The sequence below is a fragment of the Drosophila eugracilis genome, unplaced genomic scaffold (assembly GCF_018153835.1).
Source record: "Drosophila eugracilis isolate 14026-0451.02 unplaced genomic scaffold, ASM1815383v1 contig_1197, whole genome shotgun sequence".
NCBI lineage: Eukaryota > Metazoa > Arthropoda > Insecta > Diptera > Drosophilidae > Drosophila > Drosophila eugracilis.
In genome coordinates this window covers 2,628,701-2,647,691 of record NW_024571981.1, presented here as the reverse complement: position 1 = coordinate 2,647,691, position 18,991 = coordinate 2,628,701, and the positions used below count along the sequence as shown (strand labels likewise).

At 37.9% G+C, this 18,991-nt stretch overlaps 1 protein-coding gene across 2 annotated transcripts in view; it reads left to right on the top strand.

The window, feature by feature from the left end:
• Positions 1 to 18,558, top strand: part of LOC108118467 — a 75,818-nt gene extending 57,260 nt beyond the window's left edge. Inside the window, exons 3-7 of one of the 2 annotated variants that reach the window (XM_017231190.2) lie at positions 7,056 to 7,267; positions 11,859 to 11,994; positions 14,591 to 14,853; positions 15,295 to 15,430; positions 15,497 to 18,558. In XM_017231190.2, the coding sequence (XP_017086679.1) occupies positions 7,056 to 7,267; positions 11,859 to 11,994; positions 14,591 to 14,853; positions 15,295 to 15,430; positions 15,497 to 15,765 (1,016 nt within the window). In that variant the 3' untranslated portion in view covers positions 15,766 to 18,558. Of the gene's footprint in view, positions 1 to 7,055; positions 7,268 to 11,858; positions 11,995 to 14,590; positions 14,854 to 15,294 lie in introns of both variants that reach the window. The other variant, XM_017231189.2, reaches the window with a different exon arrangement.
• The last annotated feature ends 433 nt before the right edge of the window (positions 18,559 to 18,991 follow it).

The window sequence follows — 18,991 nt, the reverse complement described above, 5'->3', positions numbered from 1 at the left end:
GGTGGAAAATTTAAAGGAAAATGAGATGGTTATCATGAGTTGAGTTTGCAAAATTATTTTAAGCAACTAAGGCTTCCTCATCAAGCCATCCTCCTGAGTAAAAAAGGTATTTAAAGGCAACACACTACCGCAATTTGCTCATCCTTTTTGACCCCTAAACGAAATATCCTACTAATTGCAAATAAATTAACTCCGCTGGCTAATGGTTAAGCTAAATCTCTTCCTATGCGCTGAGAGATAACCACCAAAATAAACAATTAAATTGGCCAAAAAGGAACGCGGCAGGACTGCTGACCAGCTGATGGCGGCATAAAAATCAATTCTAGCCAACCAAAGCGGTCAAATGAGTTGCGGAAACTATAACTTACCAAGGCCAATACAGAAGCACATCGTAAACTTGAGGAATACAAGCCCCCTTAGACCGCCGCTAAAGTCCACCCCCCTTTCAGCCGCACAATGAATACAAATTGCTCGGTAAATAAACAAACATCTCAATAAGGAGCAAATTACTAACGCCAGTCAGCGAAAATAACACAACAGTAGCAGCAACAAAAAGAAAACACAGTAGCGCAAACAAACTTCGGCAACTGAGCAACTGAGGAGGATGGATGGAAAATTCGGGGCGGGGGCTTTTCTGGGGAAAAGCGCCAAAATAAACACAGCCAAAGGAAGGAAAAACCAGCTCACACACATGTGTATAAATATAATCGCTCAAAGGAGAGGGAAGCTAAAATGGCAGATATAGAAAGTGGAATGTGCAATGCATGACAATAGCAACAATTTGGTTACTGAGCCGTTTTCTGCACTGAGAAAGTAACTATTAGTTAACAAGCGAAAATCCTAAAATGAATGATTTGTATGCCTGGTCCGATTTTGATGTTTTAAAGCCACGTGTAATTTCTCCCTTAAAGATACTAAATTTTGACATTCATGAATGTGTTCGTCGCTTTTTTTTCAGTGCACTATAGTGAGTGTGTGCTGCTAATGAATATAATGGCGTTACTCAAATGACGGCCAGCCTGTTTCAGTTGTTGTACTCCTTGTTGATTCTGTTGCTTCTACTCATTCACTGGCTGTTGGCATTGATGTGTGAGAAAATTGCTTAGCACCAACACAATTGCAAATAGACTCGTCCTTACTTTGTCTATGTGTGCATGTGGGTGGGTAAAGCAAATAATGAGCGTAAATCATGGTTTATCGATAAATATGGACAAAGGCAAGGATATATAGGTTGTTCATGTGTTGGGATAGGTTTATTGAAATTCATGGAGGAGGATGTGAATAAAAATGATGATGGAGCATCAGAATACCCAAAAAAATAAAGGATTTCTGGTAAAGTTGGTTATATAAGATAGGATAACTTGGGATATGCGATAAGTAAGTGATAAATCTGGGGGTACATAGAAAATAGATTCAAACAAAAGTTCCAACCCAAATTAGATGTCTAAACAAAATTAAAATACTCGTCGGTAAGGCCAGTTAAACCAAATAAACTGAATCCCACCCAAAACTAATTAGGGCTACTATTGCTCATCCCTTTGAGAAATCTCACAAAACAGGGGTCGTCCGAAAATTTTACACAAATTTAAAAGCTACCGTTCCCCAAAAATTATGGATATACAATGGCACGCCCCTTTTCTTTTATTCCCGGGCCCTAATCAAGTCCAGGCCGTATTCTTATCTTATTGTCTCAGCAATTTAATATTTATGCAGCCGAGGGGCTGGGGAATATACGGAGTGGGGGAAGATGGGGACTACAGTCATGGTCCAGTTTAACCTCCATTTGCACCGAGGCCCTGCGGAATCCCAATCCCAGTTCCGGGTCCAGTTGCCCAATCTCCTCCCCCTAATCATCATTTCGCCTTGTTTTCTTTTCATTTTCCATACAATTTTTCCCTCTGCTTTTTTTTCAAGCCCCACCCCAGTTTTTGATGTTGCCCCGGGGAGGGCTGAAGTAATTGTTGCGCTGCCTGCCACGCCCTCCAGGCAGAAGCCGCCCCGCGGCCCCCAGACACATTAAAGTCAGGCCAAGCGAGAATCGCGAATATTTGCCCATCCCAGAGGGTCCGCAAACAGATAGCATTGGCTGGTTCAGAATCTGAGTCGGTCAAAATATTTTTCCTTCAGTAAATGTTGGTTGCCCTTCAACGCTTAACTCTTTACCATTTCAGTTTTAGCTCAGTTAGCTTGGATGAAGTTTTTCTTGTATCGCTTTAGGTTATAGTAACAATGCAATAAGTCGAAATCGTTAATTGCTTATGTGATATTTTTATAATATAGACTGCGCAAGCCTATTTGGACAAGCCTGTAGCCTGATCGTATACTTTGCTTTACATTGTCGATTTCGTCTTTAATAATATAATAACTTATTTACTTCCAAGTAAAATTTCTCTTAATTTTAATTATTCCTCAAGATGTTTCTCATAATTCCTATTAGCCTTTTGATTTTGGAGATTTATTTTAGAAATTTAAAAATGTTTATGGTATCTGCATCAATTTTAACCCTAAAAGTAAATTCCCCCTGCAAAAATTTTTTAGAAAGGCAAAAGGTACAATATTTTTTCATGGAACTCCCACCGATAAATCAAGCAAATAGAAACCCCACTGGCTCTGTTCGCTCTTGGCGAGCTTCCACTGTACTATTTTTCAATCCCAGGGAATGCATAGCCTGCAACGGGTTTTTATTAAATTCCGCAATCGAATTGCAGGCATTGCCCCGCATCCCCGACCGCCGTATCCTGGTCAGATCCTTATGAACTTTTACAGAGCCATTATATGCAAATGATGAGAGCGGAGAAAGCAAATATTGCTACCTCGGGCACTGGCCACAGTGGGGAAAACGAAGAAGTCGAGCCAGGACCATACACACGCACTGCCATTGTTTGTCCTGCCTGGCAGGATGAAAATGCGGATGAGGATGGTCCACAGTTCGGGCTCATGTGCAGACATTTACATAGGCAAACAGCTTCGGATGCCGGCTCCTTTCATCTACTGCCCTGTTATTCTGGTATCCTGGCATCGTAGCTTCCTTGGTGTCCTGGCACAAACTACTAATAAACCAAAGACGGGCAGCAACAACAACAATGGCGCTGGCAGCGGATATTAAGACTGAATCGGCCCCGAGGATCCAAAAAAAAAGCGGCTCGCCCATAGAAAAAGGCCAACTCCCTAACGAGGCTAACTTTTTGCCAAAGATTAAAGATGTCCGGCAATAGTGTAACGATACGGATACAGGGACCTGCCCCAAGGTCCCAAACTCTCCCGCCCATCATCTGAAAATTCAGGATACCCAAAACCGATGACAGCTTAAACAAGCACCGCCAGGGGCCGCTGCAGCAACAGATGAACTGTGGACACTTTTTGGAGAAGCGCCTGAGGCAAAATGGAATCGAACATGATTTGTCGCCTATTAACAGGCACAGTGGTCTAAATGGTTTAGACTTTTAATAGGAATTCGAAAATTTGTATAGTTTGTATAATTTAAATATAATTTACTGAATAGTATAATAAAGAAAGCTAACAAGTGTTTTGTTCAATACTGACTACTTTATAAATAACATGATTTACATCCAATTGCATGCTGAAGGACTAGTTTTCTTAAATCAAATATTCATCTTAGGTATTTCTTAACGACGCCAAAAACGCTGTCTGAGACCATTTGCCGTCAGAAGTTTCGACTTGTTAGCAATTATGCTCGCGTGTCATCCTATAACAAGGGGCGATGAGTTCGCATAAGAGGCGGTGGATCCGCATATATTTTCGTGTCATATGTGCAAAAGTTTATTCTACTTACTCTACCGCTCATTCTTTTTCACATTCTGCTATACACACCCCCTTTTAGTTACTTCAACGAAGAATATTTCTTGGTATTTCTGTGTCCTTTGCAAATTTAATCACTTAACCCCAATGAAGTATGAAAGGAAACTTTTGTCGCCCACAGAAAAAGTTGACAGAAGAAAAAGCAGCAGCAGCAAAAAGAAGAGCGAAAGTCACTTTTCTCAAAGCTAGTGCACAGAAAAAAATGTATTATATATCAACTGCTAGGAAAAGAAGTAGTTATTTAGATCGGAAAAAACTATATAATATTTTTTCTTTCTATATCTTCTTTGCCATACCTTGGCTTTAGGATTTTTAAGTTTTTTGAGGAAAGTGTTATTAAACCATTATTCAGTATTGAATTGTAAGATACTAACTTTAATTAGACATTTTTGTTAAAGTGTGGGTTATGGGGAAATTGATTTTTGACTTGGCAAAGGTCGCAGCCTGAGCATATTAATTCCACTCAAACCCGAACTTCAACTCAGGCAAGAACCAAAGGATACAGGAACAGCTATTGTGTGCCCTGTTGACATTCTGCATGGTCGTGTATGTGTCTATGTATATGTCTGTGTTGGCGTATATTAAGTGTGTTGGTGAGTGTGTCAAGGCGCCCAAATGACAAAGTTACTGAAATTACCCGAAAGCAAAACTTTCGCTGAAACTGCTGCTGCCGCTATTGATGCTTCAGATGTTAGGATGCTCCTTCTGCTGCTTACAGTAAGGCCTCGTTAAATAATAAAATTACGCCAGTATCGCTAATAAGAGTCCTTTAAATATATATTTATCTGTAAGATAATTACAGGCTTTTACTAGTTTAACCATATTAAATCCAAATACAAATGCCTAAAAACGTTCCCTACTATGTGAACACAAAATTCATTAGAGTTCCCTTAGAAAAGATATACTATATACAACATTAGAATGAAATTCCTATATCTGGGGAAATGACTGTTGTAAATTTTTTGGCTACGCCAATGCTTTTGGAACACAGTTCCATTTGCAGATCGACTCTTAAGCAGAATTAATGAGAGAAGAGCACGGAGTTAGGATGTTTGTAACCTAAATTCGCTGGAAAACCAAATAAAAGTAAAGTTTTTCTATTTGTTTTCCGTTCTCCTGTATTTATTTTACCTCTTTTTCGTGCGCATTTTTCTTTGTTTTTGGATGCCGGCCAGCTCGTGCACCAAAGGAGTTCATTTCGCATTGAGGACATGGTGCTTATGGGGAGAATCTCTACCAAAAACTTCACCCATGCAGTCTCATTAATGTCCTTTGGTTTCTCCATCCGTTGCTCCTTTGACTTGCCCTCGCAAGCTGACTGTCATTTGTTGCAACTTTTCCTGCAAATTGTGGCAAAGTACTTGCTGCAAGTGGCTGCTTAAAGTACTCCGTATTCTCTCACCTGTCGGTGTGTCATTGTGCATTTCCATGGTTACAGGGAGACATTTATATAAAGGTACATACATGAGTTCGAATATCCTGGCAGCTGTGCAATTCATGTTTATTGGCAATCTTGATGTCAGCTTTGTTGTTTGCTTCAACATAAGCCTTTTAAGACGTTTAATTCTTCTGGGCTGTTAAACATCTATTTATAAATGGTTATATTTTTAAATAATTTAAATAGAGTTCGACTTATACTGATTTAAATACTTGGGTAGTTTCTTATTTCCTAATATTATAGACCAAAAAAAGACCAATTAGTTGATTATAACTTAAAGAAGGCTAGAGGTTGTACAACTTCAACGACCTCTGTTTACTATATTTAATGGAACTCTGTTAATATATTTATCCAATCCCCTTGACCTTCAACCTTCTGACATTTTACGTGCCCTTTAAATTACTTATCCTGCAGAGTAATTCATTCACTTTGAATAGCTTATCAATAAGTTAATTGAAAATCAGTGAAAACGTCGATGTCACAAGGTCTCTCATCATATTTTGACCACAGAAGTGTTTCTATCATCGTCTGGGCATGACACTGCACTCGACTCAACTCAAGTTAACTCATCTGGAGCGACAACAATTGCAAGTCATAGCGATGGATATCGGTAAAGATAGGGATTTGTACCCATTCAGATTGATATGAGCTTGTGTGTGTTCTGCCTTTTCCTTGCCTGTATGTACAACAATATCCTCTCACATTTTATTACACTTGTAATGTGCAACGATTGGCTGGGAAAACTGTGGGCTGGAAAAGCCAAGGGACAATTCATGTTCGGGCGGTGTAATAATGTGGATCACGCCGAAAAGAGTGGGTGGGCGTGAGTGGGTATTTGTCCCATATTCCTTATACTATATATCTCAGCCCCGCCCACAGTGTGTGAGCTTGTTTCATTGTCAATATTGACAATAAACAAGTTTGCCATAAAATATAACAAGACTCGACAAAACGAGTCGTGGGGCCAGTGGTAAAAGCTACAGAAGTTTTCCGCCCCGCCCAACTTAATATATATGAATCGGAGACCCTTTCAATCATGTCGCCGAAGCAAAACAACATTTCCTGTCAACGCATTGACTTATTAATATATTTAATAAAACGTAACAAGACCGCACTGATACGCACCACTTTAACACATTAAACGAAAAAAAGTTGCGAAATGAAACGGTGCAAAATGTTTATTTTAAATTATATCAAGTATATATTATTCACAAAAGGGTTTGGGATGAGTCCATCGCTCATTTTGCTGGCCAGTTGACACGGGCTGGAGTGAAAATAAGCTTTGGTAATTAATTAAAAATTTCCAGCTACATAAATCAATCAGGCGTCTACCATCTGAATCCCAACCCCAATTAAAGTTTTTAAGCACCTGAAAAAACAAAACAAAAATAAAATTTAAAAGGTTTACATTTTTCGATTTGCTTGCCAGCGAGTTCATGCATTCATTTTTATTGAATGTCCTCTTCCCGAAGGCATTAACATTTAATTAAGTAATTCAACTCTCGTGTGTTTCAACATGATGGAAGTATCAACAAATAATATATCAAAATATATATGTGGAAAACGACATAAATAAATAAGGTAGAAATGACTATAAAAGCTTTTAAAAATATTATTAATATTTCTGCAATTGTGAAATCTGAAACATCAGGCCTTGTATTTGGATATTAATATTATTTAAAAAGTAATCTAATACACAATTCCCCTTCATGAAAAAAATATACCCTGAATCCTGTAAAGTTATATGGTTAAACGCCCTTTTAATTCATTTACTCTTATTTCCTTAATTTAATTCCAGATTTCAGCGTTGCTGGCCTGAAACTGACCGAGGTTCGCATACCGATGTACGTGATTAAGGGTACCGCGGCGCAATTGGAGTGTCTGTACGATCTGGATGGCGAGGCCCTCTACTCCGTTAAATGGTATAAGGATGGCAACGAGTTTTACCGCTATGTGCCGCGGGACATGCCTCCTGCTCAGACCTTCCTGCTGCCTGGTGTTAGCGTCGATGTGAGTATTGCATATACACCCCTTTTATAACTGAGAAAAAGAACAAAAGCACAGTTTCTGCCTTTCCTGGTGTCGTACTAAAACTAAACATTAAAAACAACGTTGCATACTTTTGTGGTGCCTGCCGAAACAACACAGCAGTGCGGCAGCTTTTCTCCTACACCAAAGTCTTTTTATCTTTACATAGAAAGAAACATTTAATTATAGTACCAAGTAAATTCAACTATTAACACATTTAAATATATTTAAGATTTATTTATTTAATATTTCTTTAAATATTCTTTTTAAATTCTTAAATTCTTAAATAACTCTTTTTTAGTCCTTATATATATTTGTTTCAATGTTGGTGATTTGTCAAAATACATTTTTTCTGTGTACATATTTTCCCTCTTCTCCTATGGTCTCCATGTGTGTTGAAAGAAAGCCGAGTTGTTATGGTAAAGGTGATTGGGGACAGAAAAGCAAAGGCAGCAGGAAGGATAGGTGAGTTCTTGTCTCAGTAGACAATACGATATCTTTTGAGAGGAGACTAAAGAACAAGAACTAAAGAACAAAAGAAGTTTCAGACCAAGCTTTGGGTTCTCTTAGTTGGGAGTTTGGATAGCAAGGCAGGCAACTTGGCCTTCGTTTCAGATCCTTAAATTACATCTTAAAAATGTTAAAGAAGCTGCAAAATAAATAATTTTCTTTAAATTATTTTTCGTTTTGAAACTAATTACCTAATGAAGCCAGTTATCTGTTAAATAAATTGCAAGTGCCAAGTTTGTGGATAGCAAGAAACTAACACGACAAAGATATTTAAAAACTGCCTGAAGCTTAGTTATTTAAGATTATTATATCGCTTAAAAACTTTTCAATGCCAAAACTTCACCTTCACTTATCTACTTGGTGCGTTGTACTATATTTCTGCAAAAGATCCACACTAATAAAACAACACATACACTGGTATATATACCTCCTAAAAACTAACAAAGTTTTTAGTTTATTATGTCTTAAATTTCCTTTGTCTTAGGCATTAGCAATCTTACCTTACATCCACTTCGTGGAACGCTTCAAGCCAAGTTAAAAGTTTTAAGAGCTGATACAGATGGCATGTCAAACATATGCCAAGAAAGATAAAACATTCGCAGATCGAACTGTTTAATCGACCGCAAAAATAGAATGAGTTCGGGGCACTTCTACTGGCGTTGCTCCATTATTTTAGCCACTAAAACTTTGGCACGTCACAATGCACTAGACGTTAACCCACCGAAGCCCCCCGAAACCGCTGGAGAAGCGGAAAAGGGAATGCTGTGGGTGAAAAAGGGGGCTGAGAAATGCCAGCTATAGATAAGCACGTGAGCAGACAATCGCAGCCAGTTGATGGTTACATTCGACATGCCATGCTCCCTTTTCCTTTCGCAAAATTCCACAGTTTCCCCGCATTTTCCTCTAATCGGCTACCGAAAAAGTGAAATCTGCTTTTCCATGCATGCATCCCGCTCCAACTCAGCCCGTCTCTGTCGCTCGTTAAGTGCAATAAATATTTCAAGTTGCGCTTTTGCGTTTGCTGGCAGTAGTGGGCGTGGTCGCCGGAGTGTCCATAAAGCGCGTTGCCATCGCCGCAGAAAATTCCACACTCTGTGCGATCCATGCTTCACATTACCGCTAAACGATTTCCGTTCGGTCTTACAGTGGATTCTGAATCAAATTTTGTTCACAAAAATGAATGATAGTAAAAAAAGGCTAAAAGCTAGTTCACCCTGATCTTTCGCCTTAAGTAAGTATTTTTACCATAGTAAAGCCAAAAATGGTCGAAATCTGGAATGTTTATACCTCGTTGAGCTTGTAATTCAATTTCTAATAAAACTTCATTCAGACTTTAAAATAGAAATTTTTGTCCATTTTTAGCAATATTAGACTTTCCAAAAGTTTTTTTTTCCCATCAAAAATTAACATTCAACAAAGTTTAGAGAATCGATTTTGACCTCGTTGAGCTCGTAATTTAATTTTCCTGATAACTGCATTCAGGAATTTTTTCTAAATTCAAAGTTTAGAGTTATTTTAAGTCGACCCAAACAGATTTGCCAATTAGATCAATTTCAAGCACTTCATTCAGGTATGCACCCACAGTGCGCTGCTCATTTCGCTGCTTGGCGGTAAACTTTTTGATGTTGCGGATGGGAAGGATGGGAGGGAGCACGATGGGAGTTACAGAAGATGCCAGTTAGCGATAACCAATTGATGTGAGTGTGTGTTCTAGCTCCGTTTGCTGGATATTGTTTTAGCATAATCGATTTGAGTGACTGCGGTGGGGAGATATACGAGTATGTGTGTATGAATGTAGGATGGCAGCCCTCTGCCTAGTGCTGTTGCTGTTTTGGGTTGTTTTATTGCAGTTGGCCAATAGTTGGATGTTACTCCGGCCAACTTAGGATCTAGACGTGCGGTTTACCTGGGCTCAACTCTCTCTGATGTCCGTGTGTTTATGTGGTAAACTATAAATTAGGTTAAAACAACAAGAAGCGGGGGTGTTTGAGACGGCAAAGAATGCGCAATAAAAGATAACAAAGTGCACTTTTCTGCTTGGCCAGATAACAAAGTGTGGGCGGAGCGAGGCTTTCGAGGGTTAAACAACAGGCAGCTGATCTCCTTAACCCACCCATATCCCCGCCCACATTGAGACCCGGATTTAATGGCTTAAAGTTCAAGTGAAATATTTGCCTAACCCTTTGTCGGTCAGACATTCAGCGCTGACCCTTCGAGGGGGTTTCTTTTTAAGGTGCAGGAGGCGTTGGACATCTCGGACATTTAAAAGGCATTTACGGACAACAAAAAACAAGATGGGGAAGTAAAAAAAGAAGGCCAACGTGAAAAACAACCGAAGCTGCGGCAGTTTTCAAAAGCAATTACGTTACATTAACGTCCAAAGTGGCTGCAGGAGCCATTTCCCCTCGAAGCCCCCTTTTCCAACGCCCTTGGCTCAGGGTATTGAAACTGCCAATGACAACGCCAAGAGTTCCAGTAAAAAAGGGGGGTTTGTCCGGGGCTACTGCAACTTTCTGCCCACTTTTCGTTACATTAATTTTAACCAGCCTTCTCCTGCGTCGCCATCACTCAACAAATTCTCTCGATTCAACGACGTCTCTTTTACCCTAATTACGGGTTGTTTTATTTTACAAAGAACGTGTTGTTTTATTAAAATTGATTTCCTGAGAGTAAAATCGTAGATTTTTTAAGATTCTTTATTTTTATACCCGTTACTCGTAGAGTAAAAGGGTATACTAGATTCGTTGAAAAGTATGTAACAGATAGAAGGAAGCTTTTGCGACCCTATAAAGTATATTTATTCTTGATCAGGATCAATAGCGAAGTCGATTGAGCCATGTCCGTCTGTCCGTCCGTCCGTCCGTCCGTCCGTCCGTCCGTCCGTCCGTCCGTCCGTCCGTCCGTCCGTCCGTCCGTCCGTCCGTCCGTCCGTCCGTATGAACGCTGAGATCTCAGGAACTATAGCAGATACAAAGCTGAGATTAAGCATGAAGATTCTTGAGGTCCCGGGACAGCGCAAGTTTATTACAGCATCCTGCCACGCCCACTCTAACGCCCACAAATCGCAAAAAACTAAAATTGCTGAAATCTCAGGAACTATTGCAGTTAGAAAGTTGAAATTCTTATAGTGGTACTACTATCCGGCCACACCCACCCATACGCCCACAAGGCTCAAAAGACGGTTTTCGGATTTTCTAGAAAAGCTGATATCTCGGTAACTATAAGAGATAGAAAGTTCGGATCAAGCATGTATGTTTCTATAATGCTCCCAATGCGAATTGTTTTTTTCCAATCACGCCACGCCCACTCGAACGCCCACAAAAACCCGAAAAACCAAAAATGCAAAAATCTCGAAAACTATAAAAGCTACACAATTTTGCTTAAGAACACGTATTTAGGAGATGCCTCTGCAACTTGCCACGAAGTTGCATCCGGCCACGCCCACTCTAACGCCCACAAACCGCGGAAAACTGTGGAGTCTATAATATTATTATGAATGCCTTCGTTTGACCTTTTGTGTAACTTATTTTTGTTAATATCTATCGACTTACAAAAAAGATTTTTCAAATCGGAACATTATTTCGCTATTTATGAAGAAATTAAGGTTATAAGGCTCCACATGGGCAGTGACGTCACTATAAGCATACTCAACATACTTCCTCTGACAATAGGTGGCGCCTTGTGAATTTCCACTAGCAAAATTTATATTTTAAAATTGTGTAAAACAGTAACGGGTATCTTATAGTCGCGGCACTCGACTATAGCGTTTCCTCTTGTTTTAGCATTATTTAGACAACTACTTATATTAATGTTATTATTCTTTCCTTATTATTATTAATATTTCAGAAAACAATGCAGATTCTTAGTAGATAAATGTTAAAATAAGTTAACTTCTAAGAGTACTATAAACTTCCCCAAATAAATTTTACATTAACTTACGAATTTTTTGATTGAATCTCTTAGTGCCTAGGGCATTCAATATTCCGATTCACTAACTATATTTCCCCATCTGATATTCCCCCACCTTCTGACCGTTATTTTCTGCTCTCGTTTTTAATTGCAGTTGCACAACTCGAGCGACGCGACTGTTACGCTGCGCAACGTCAATCTGCAGTCGGCGGGCCGCTTTCGGTGCGAGGTTTCTGGCGAGGCACCCTCCTTCCAAACGGTCACCGAGCACGGCGACATGACTGTTGTGTGTAAGTAGCATGTATATATATCCCCACATTTCTCCCTACCACTACAGTCTATATAAAGGAGAATCGGGCGAAAACTTATAACTCTAATTAGAAATTGCGGCCATTTGGCGCTGACTGTTCCTGGCCCAGATGCTGTGGCTAAAAGTGGGAAAAGGGGGTCCTGTCGGTGGGTAACTGACGCTGACTTTGACTTTTACTCCTGAAAGTTGTCACAGAATGGCAGCAGTCACGATTAACCCTATAAGCGCATGTATAAATTAGGGTATTTAGGATTCTGAAAATGTTCCAAAGTGTTTTTCATTTCGTATGAATGATGTCAATTTTAACATTTCTATTGAATTTTTTTATTTCATTAATTTTATCTCTTTTTATTTTCTTTTAATTCTTAATATTTTAAGACAGAATTTTGAATTCTGACTCTTTATTGTAAAAAAAGAAAATCTCTATTAAACGGCTTTTCGTAATGAAAAAACGAATTCCAAGCTCAATAATCACTTTAAGGTTAATCCTGCTGATGGAAAGTAATTAAAAAGCTGGGATAAATAAAAGGAAAACGTGTTTCGGCCACGGTTGATTGAAATTCTGAAAGGAAAACTTTAATTTGAATATTTTGCCTTAAAAAAATGAATTGAAGGAAATCGAAAATTTTACGCTTTGTTTAACACCTAAGCCATAAAATCGCCGACAAAAGTTTGTCTTTTAAGCTAAGAAACTAATCGGGTAAACACACTGAAGCCCGTTAATCGCCGACCAATAGATTTCCATGCCGAGCCATTGACTTAAGCTTGGCCTTGGCCCCGTTAACTTACTTTTGCCCCGAACTGTAGCTGTAACTTCACCTGATTCCAGCAGCCTGACCCAATCAGCTTTATTCAATCGGAATTGTGTTTACTTAGTCAAAAAGCATTCGCAGTGCATTTGACAGGCTTCATTTGATTTCATGCTTCTAATGCCAAATAAGCTTACTGAACTTCCTTCAAACACCCACATTCACCCCAGGCAAAACTTGTCAGAGCTTAACAGTTTAACTCAATTTTGGAAGTTGTCTGTCCCCGGGTCCATTGGCTCTTGTCTTGGCCAAAATTCCTGCAGGGCAATGCCAAAAATTTCCTCAAGACGCCGCCACACAAATGAAAATGCAAACAAAACAAAAACTAAAGTATGAGCTTATAGGTACGAGTTATTATCTCTCCATCCCATTTTATGCACAGAGAGAAAGATATATTTATTAATTTGAACATTTTTAATAAAATTAAATAGCTTGAAATAGAAGTACACATGCAATCTGCCACTGACAAAGTTTTTCATATTATGGATGATGAATATTAAATAATTTGTTTTAAATGTTTTAAAATTTTGGCTATCTTGTTGTTGAGATGAAACCATCTATATCATTGATGGCTACTTTTAATATTATTTCCACTAATATAAAAAATAGTTTCAAAAACCAATCACTTTTGACAGTGTATTTCAAACCTCCTGTATCCCCACTCACCATTACACGTGCAGTGCGAAGCGCTTTGAACTGGCGTTGACATTTCGTTTGTTCAATTATAAAACTTTTGCGTGGGCGTGCCAACACGCCCCTTCTCCCTACCAGAGCGCCCCCCTTTTTTGCAATGGCTGTCTCCCTTTTATTGTTTAACGTGGACTGTGTCTTTGTTCTAACCGGGGGCTTTGTTGTGCTTTTGTTTTCTGGCTTTCGGTTGTTTTGTTGCTGCTCATACTGCGGTCCCGTCCCGGCTGGTTCTGTTTGGCTTTCAATCAAAGTTTTTAAAAGCTTCGGCAACAGAACGAGCCGGGCATATGGCATTGCTCACAACTCACCGCCCACAGCCCACCCATTCCGGAATTCACCCACAGATGCCTTTTTCGGGGGCCGCTTTGCCAAGCAACAACAAGTCGAAACCATTTCCGTTTCCGTTTGCAGAGCCCGGAGATCCATAGAGATTCCTAGGGATCTCTCGTTATGGTCGTTTTAACTGTTTGGTTAGACTTAGATTTGTTTTGGGGCTTCAGGCTCTGCTGTATATAAATTTAGCAGGAAAAGTTGTCCCGTCCATAAAAAAAAATCTGAATATAAACTAATTAAATTACTACTTAAAGAAGGACTCTTGATTTGTTTTAATAATTTTATAATTGTCAAAACAACATTTAAAGTTTTTAAACTTTTACCAAAATAAGCAAGAAAATGTTAAACCCATTCTTGTAAACATCTTTAATTTATTTTACTGTATTTTTCAGAGTGTTGACACTTCAGCCAGACCGTTTTTATTGGTATTCCTCTATTTTTATCGTACTTTTCATTCGTTTTTGCCTCTTTGCCATTTTGTCCAGAGTCCGTCAGTGCATCAGCGGCTGGAACTTTTATTGAATTTCCGGCTGCGCTCCGTTGAGTTTGTTGTCCCTTTGGAGCGGTCCCTGCTCCCTTGTTGTTTCTGTGGTGGCTTAGGTTTATTGCAAAATTCAGTTACAATCTCCCGCCCGGCCACAGTCACCGCGAAATGCCGGCGGCCGTAAATGAAATTTCCCTTGGTCTGATTTTGTTGGCTGCCTTAAAACTGATGTTTTTTACTTATTTCAATTTGATTTCTAGCACTTCCGGACTCCGAACCAAAAATCAGTGGCGGACGACCGCGTTACCAGATCGGTGACTATGTACGACTAAATTGCACCGCTGGACGCTCTAAGCCCGCCGTTAAACTATCCTGGAAAGTAAATGGAGAACCAGTTGAACTGCAGAAACTTCGCAAATATGACAACATTGTATCGGGTCGAGAGGGTCTGGAGACCTCTATACTGGGACTACAATTCCGGGTGGAGCAGAAACATTTCCGCAATGGCGATATGAAACTTAAGGTGAGTAGTATAATTTTTTATATTTAACTGTCGAACTTTTTTGGCTCATAACAATCACAAAATCAATTTAGTATACAGTTTGTGAAGATTTAAAAAAAATAACCAAATTTTGTAATTTTATTTTAATTTGTAATGTTATTAAAGTTTTGTTTTGCTTAATTGGTGTTTCATTATTCATATTTTCTTATTTTCAGTTAAAAATTATAATTATGTTTTCAGAATTTTTAAATCTTTAAAAATGTATAAGTTTTATTATATTCCAGAAAAAAGGCTTTTAATTGCCTTATACCTAGAAATAATTCTAAAAATAAATATTAAGACTTCGTATACTTTTTTTTTGTATGACCGGATTGTAATTGTTTTTGGCACTTTGGAAGTCTAGAAAGTTCGACAGTATTCCATTCCAATAGTTAGCTAACCAGAATTTGTTGGATCTTGCAGTGCGTAGCCGAGTTGTCGACCTTGTACTGGCGAAGCAATGAGGAGTCCGTGGAGGGCGACCGGCCGCAGAAGGCGCCCGCGCTCGAGTCCCGGGAAACGGTCTATGCCAGCAACTCGCGCGCCGATCCCGTCCAAGGTACGTCTTACCGGGAATTATTTGTGACCAAAATCTTATCGCTCTTGTTCGTCCATCCAAATGCAGCCAGTTCCACGGCTCCGCCGCAGTCGACTCCTGCGCCCCTCCTTCTTTTGTTGGTGGCGTTAGCGGTGGTGGTGGCATCCCTGGCGAAGGATAACGCCAAAGATATAGATAAGATATCGTTGGATCGGACAGCAACTGGAGGGATTGGGATAACGGGAGGAACCCAGGAGGCTAATGAGTTGCTGGCTGACCGCGAGGAGGAAATTTACAGGACGAGAGCAGGAAAATCCGCGACGCAGCTGGAAAAAATGGCATTGACTGTACGGTAGCTGCATTAAGCCACAAGGCGACTATTTCCCTCCACAATACACACACACTTTTCACCGATTTTTCCGTCTTCGCTTTGCATAGAAAAACAAACAAAAGAAACTCACTGAAAATCAAAAACAGGAAATGAACAAAAAAATATATATGAAAATCAAGCAAATCGAAAGAAATTCAGCTTATTTATTTATGCCGTTAACAAAAGCTTTCATGAATTTAATTTTTAACAAAGGAAAACAAATACTATCTAGAGCATAAATTACAATTACTTGTGTGAGAACGAGGAAAATTGTATGTGGAAAAGCGTGCAAATGTTTTAACTCTCTACGGAAATGTTAAAATTCGTGTCGAAAGAATAAACCAACTGTAAATAGTTAATGTTTAATATATATATTTATGTAACTGTATTGTATGTTATTAATTGTTAAGCTCACTCACAAAAAAAACAGAATTTAAATATCACCAGAACGGAATAGAAGGGAAAATGAATGGAAAATCCTTCAAGAAAAGTTGGTCAAGGCAAAATACGAGTTTAAAAGAAAAATGAAAATAATTATAACTTTGTAGGAAAAGTATTGGTAAGAATATCTTAGCTAAGTGGAGATTAAGAAAGGTTTTAAGAAAATATACAGGCTGAATTAAGTGTATGTTTTACAGTCCTTAATGAAAGTATAATTTATAATATGTGTCTAAAATAAACGTTAGCAGTTTAATAAAAGATAAAAAAAAATTATGATAAAAAATCTGTAATAACTGGTCTTTCGTTAAGTACTGTAAAACCACGCAAGTTCATCCAAAATAAAAAAAGATGTCTTCTCTAAATAGATGATTTTTCTATAAAATTTTCGTTGTTCGGTGAGCATGAATTAAAAGTTGTAAAATTGTAATTATTTAATAATGAATAATGCTACAGATAAGAAATCACATAAACACAAACCAAAAAAGCACTTAATTTAAAAAACAAAAAAAAATAAAAAAAAAACTCGGAAGAAGAGAAAAACTAATCAAAGTTAGAAATTACAACTTGGTGACTGTTGGAAAAGTCTTAAAACTAACAAAAACATATCGTACATTTATATGAATTGCCAAAGTCTTAATGGGTATTAACTAAAAGCGAGTGCGTGCTTCTGTGTGTGTTTGATCCTTTATTGAAAAAAAGGAAAAACTAATAACATTCCGGGTTCGACTAAGCCATCATCCAGAGGAAATGTAAACCGTTTAGTTAGCCAAATGTTAGAAACAATAGCAAAAGTCAAAGGAGCATAAAAAAAAAGCAAATTTAAACAATAGCGAAATGATTGTGATGAAGCCTTAATAACAAAGTTGAACTCAATTCAGATGTTAAATTAAGTGAAATGAAACGAAATCAAATGAAATGAAATGGATTTTATTGTGTAAATAGAAAGGCGCTTTGTCCATGGATTCCATACTATTTTCCCCATTGATGTCCATAAATTCTGTGTGTAAATATGATTATGAGCTAACTAAATTAGAGTTAAGAAGATAGTAGCAGCAGCAAAACAAAAATCACAAGAGAGGAAACAAAACAAAAAGCCAGAGCCAATTTTAATAATAAGCGAAAAACAAATGAAAAAATATTAATTATACATTTAAATATCGATGAGCGAACATTCAAATGCTAATTGAGTACAATTGTGAACGCCTGAACTGGTGAGTGCGTGTATGAATGGCAATTAAAGCATAGATATAGTATATATTGTACACCCACACACTTATATAAATCTGCATTGTTGTCAACTGTAACTGTTTTTTAAGTCTTATTTAATATCAATGCCATTAACTGCAATTAAAACGAAAATTACTAAAAATAAAATTTAAAAACAATGCAAATGTACTAAACAAAAATAAAAAACTATAAATTGCATTAACGTTAATTCGAAAAACAAAACATAAATGTGTGGTAATTGTAAGTGTAAATTATTTGTGTATTTAAATAACAACTTTTAGATGTATAAAATGGGCAAGAAAATAAAAGTAAAAAGTATAATGCATTCGAATCTATACGATAAACTCTATGTGAAACCGTAAACAATTCAAACCTAACAAGCTGCCACGTAAGCTGATAGGAATTATTTACAACTCAACTCAAATCAAATGCCATAAAGTAACTTCAACTGAATTTAAATGCCAGACGAAGATGAGAAGTCTCTGTAAATATCTTTAAGCCTCATTCAATGTGCGAACCTTATTCGCAGGCGATCCAAAAACTGAAAGAAGAATTGTGAAGTAAACGAGTGGAAATTCATTAATAAAACATATTTGTTTCAAAATCAAAAGACAGACTCCTTATTTCATTATCTTAAGAAGAGGGATGTTCATATTGTTTACCTTCTCCAACTCATATATATTATTTTTACCTTCCTTGGAATTTGTCTTTTTATTTATGTAACTCCACATTAAGCCAGCTTCAATTATTTCGCAAAACCATGGCAGGATAACCTGTCCGGTTGTAAGAAGATACTTTTTCTGTATTCCTTTTTATTTTTGTTAGATGCAACACAAAGAAAATTGGGTAATTTTAAGAAAATATTTCAAATACGTGAAAATGTTCTCGCCGAACGTGACAACAACCTTCGACGACAAATAAAAAAGTAATCGAGACAGAAGAAGGGAACATCGTACAAAACATTTAGCAGTAAAAAAGGAGCAGTTACCCAAAAAGTAGAAATGCTGAAAAAACGGTCAAAAGACGCAATGCTTCGATATGCGTACAAAGCTTAAAAAAAAGGCGTGGAAATTAAGAAGTCAACTAAAGCAAAATATTAAAAGCTTAAAATAATTCTAGGGTTCCTTGGGTAGTTTTTTATATAATTCAGAATGTTCTTGTCAATATAAGTAAATGTATCTATTTAAAATTGGCGAAAAAGATGAAATCAGCTTTAACATTTTCCCCACATTTTCTAAAGATATTTTTTGTAGACATCAACAAGCTAAACCCCAAAGAAAAGTTCAAGACCCACAAAGCCGGAAAAGAAATAGAAAATATCTGAGGACTTATCCGTAAGTCGCACCTTAGCCTCGCCCTCGCTGGACCTCACTAATAAGCTGCCAACGAAGTAAGAGCATTTGATAAATACCGAGGACAAAGCCAAACAAATTATAAGTGCCGAGGATGGAAGATACAAGATAAGGAATATAGGGATAACAGGAGATGACTTCGCAGATTTATTAGCTAGCCGACAAATGGCCGCAAATGAGCAGACGGAAAGA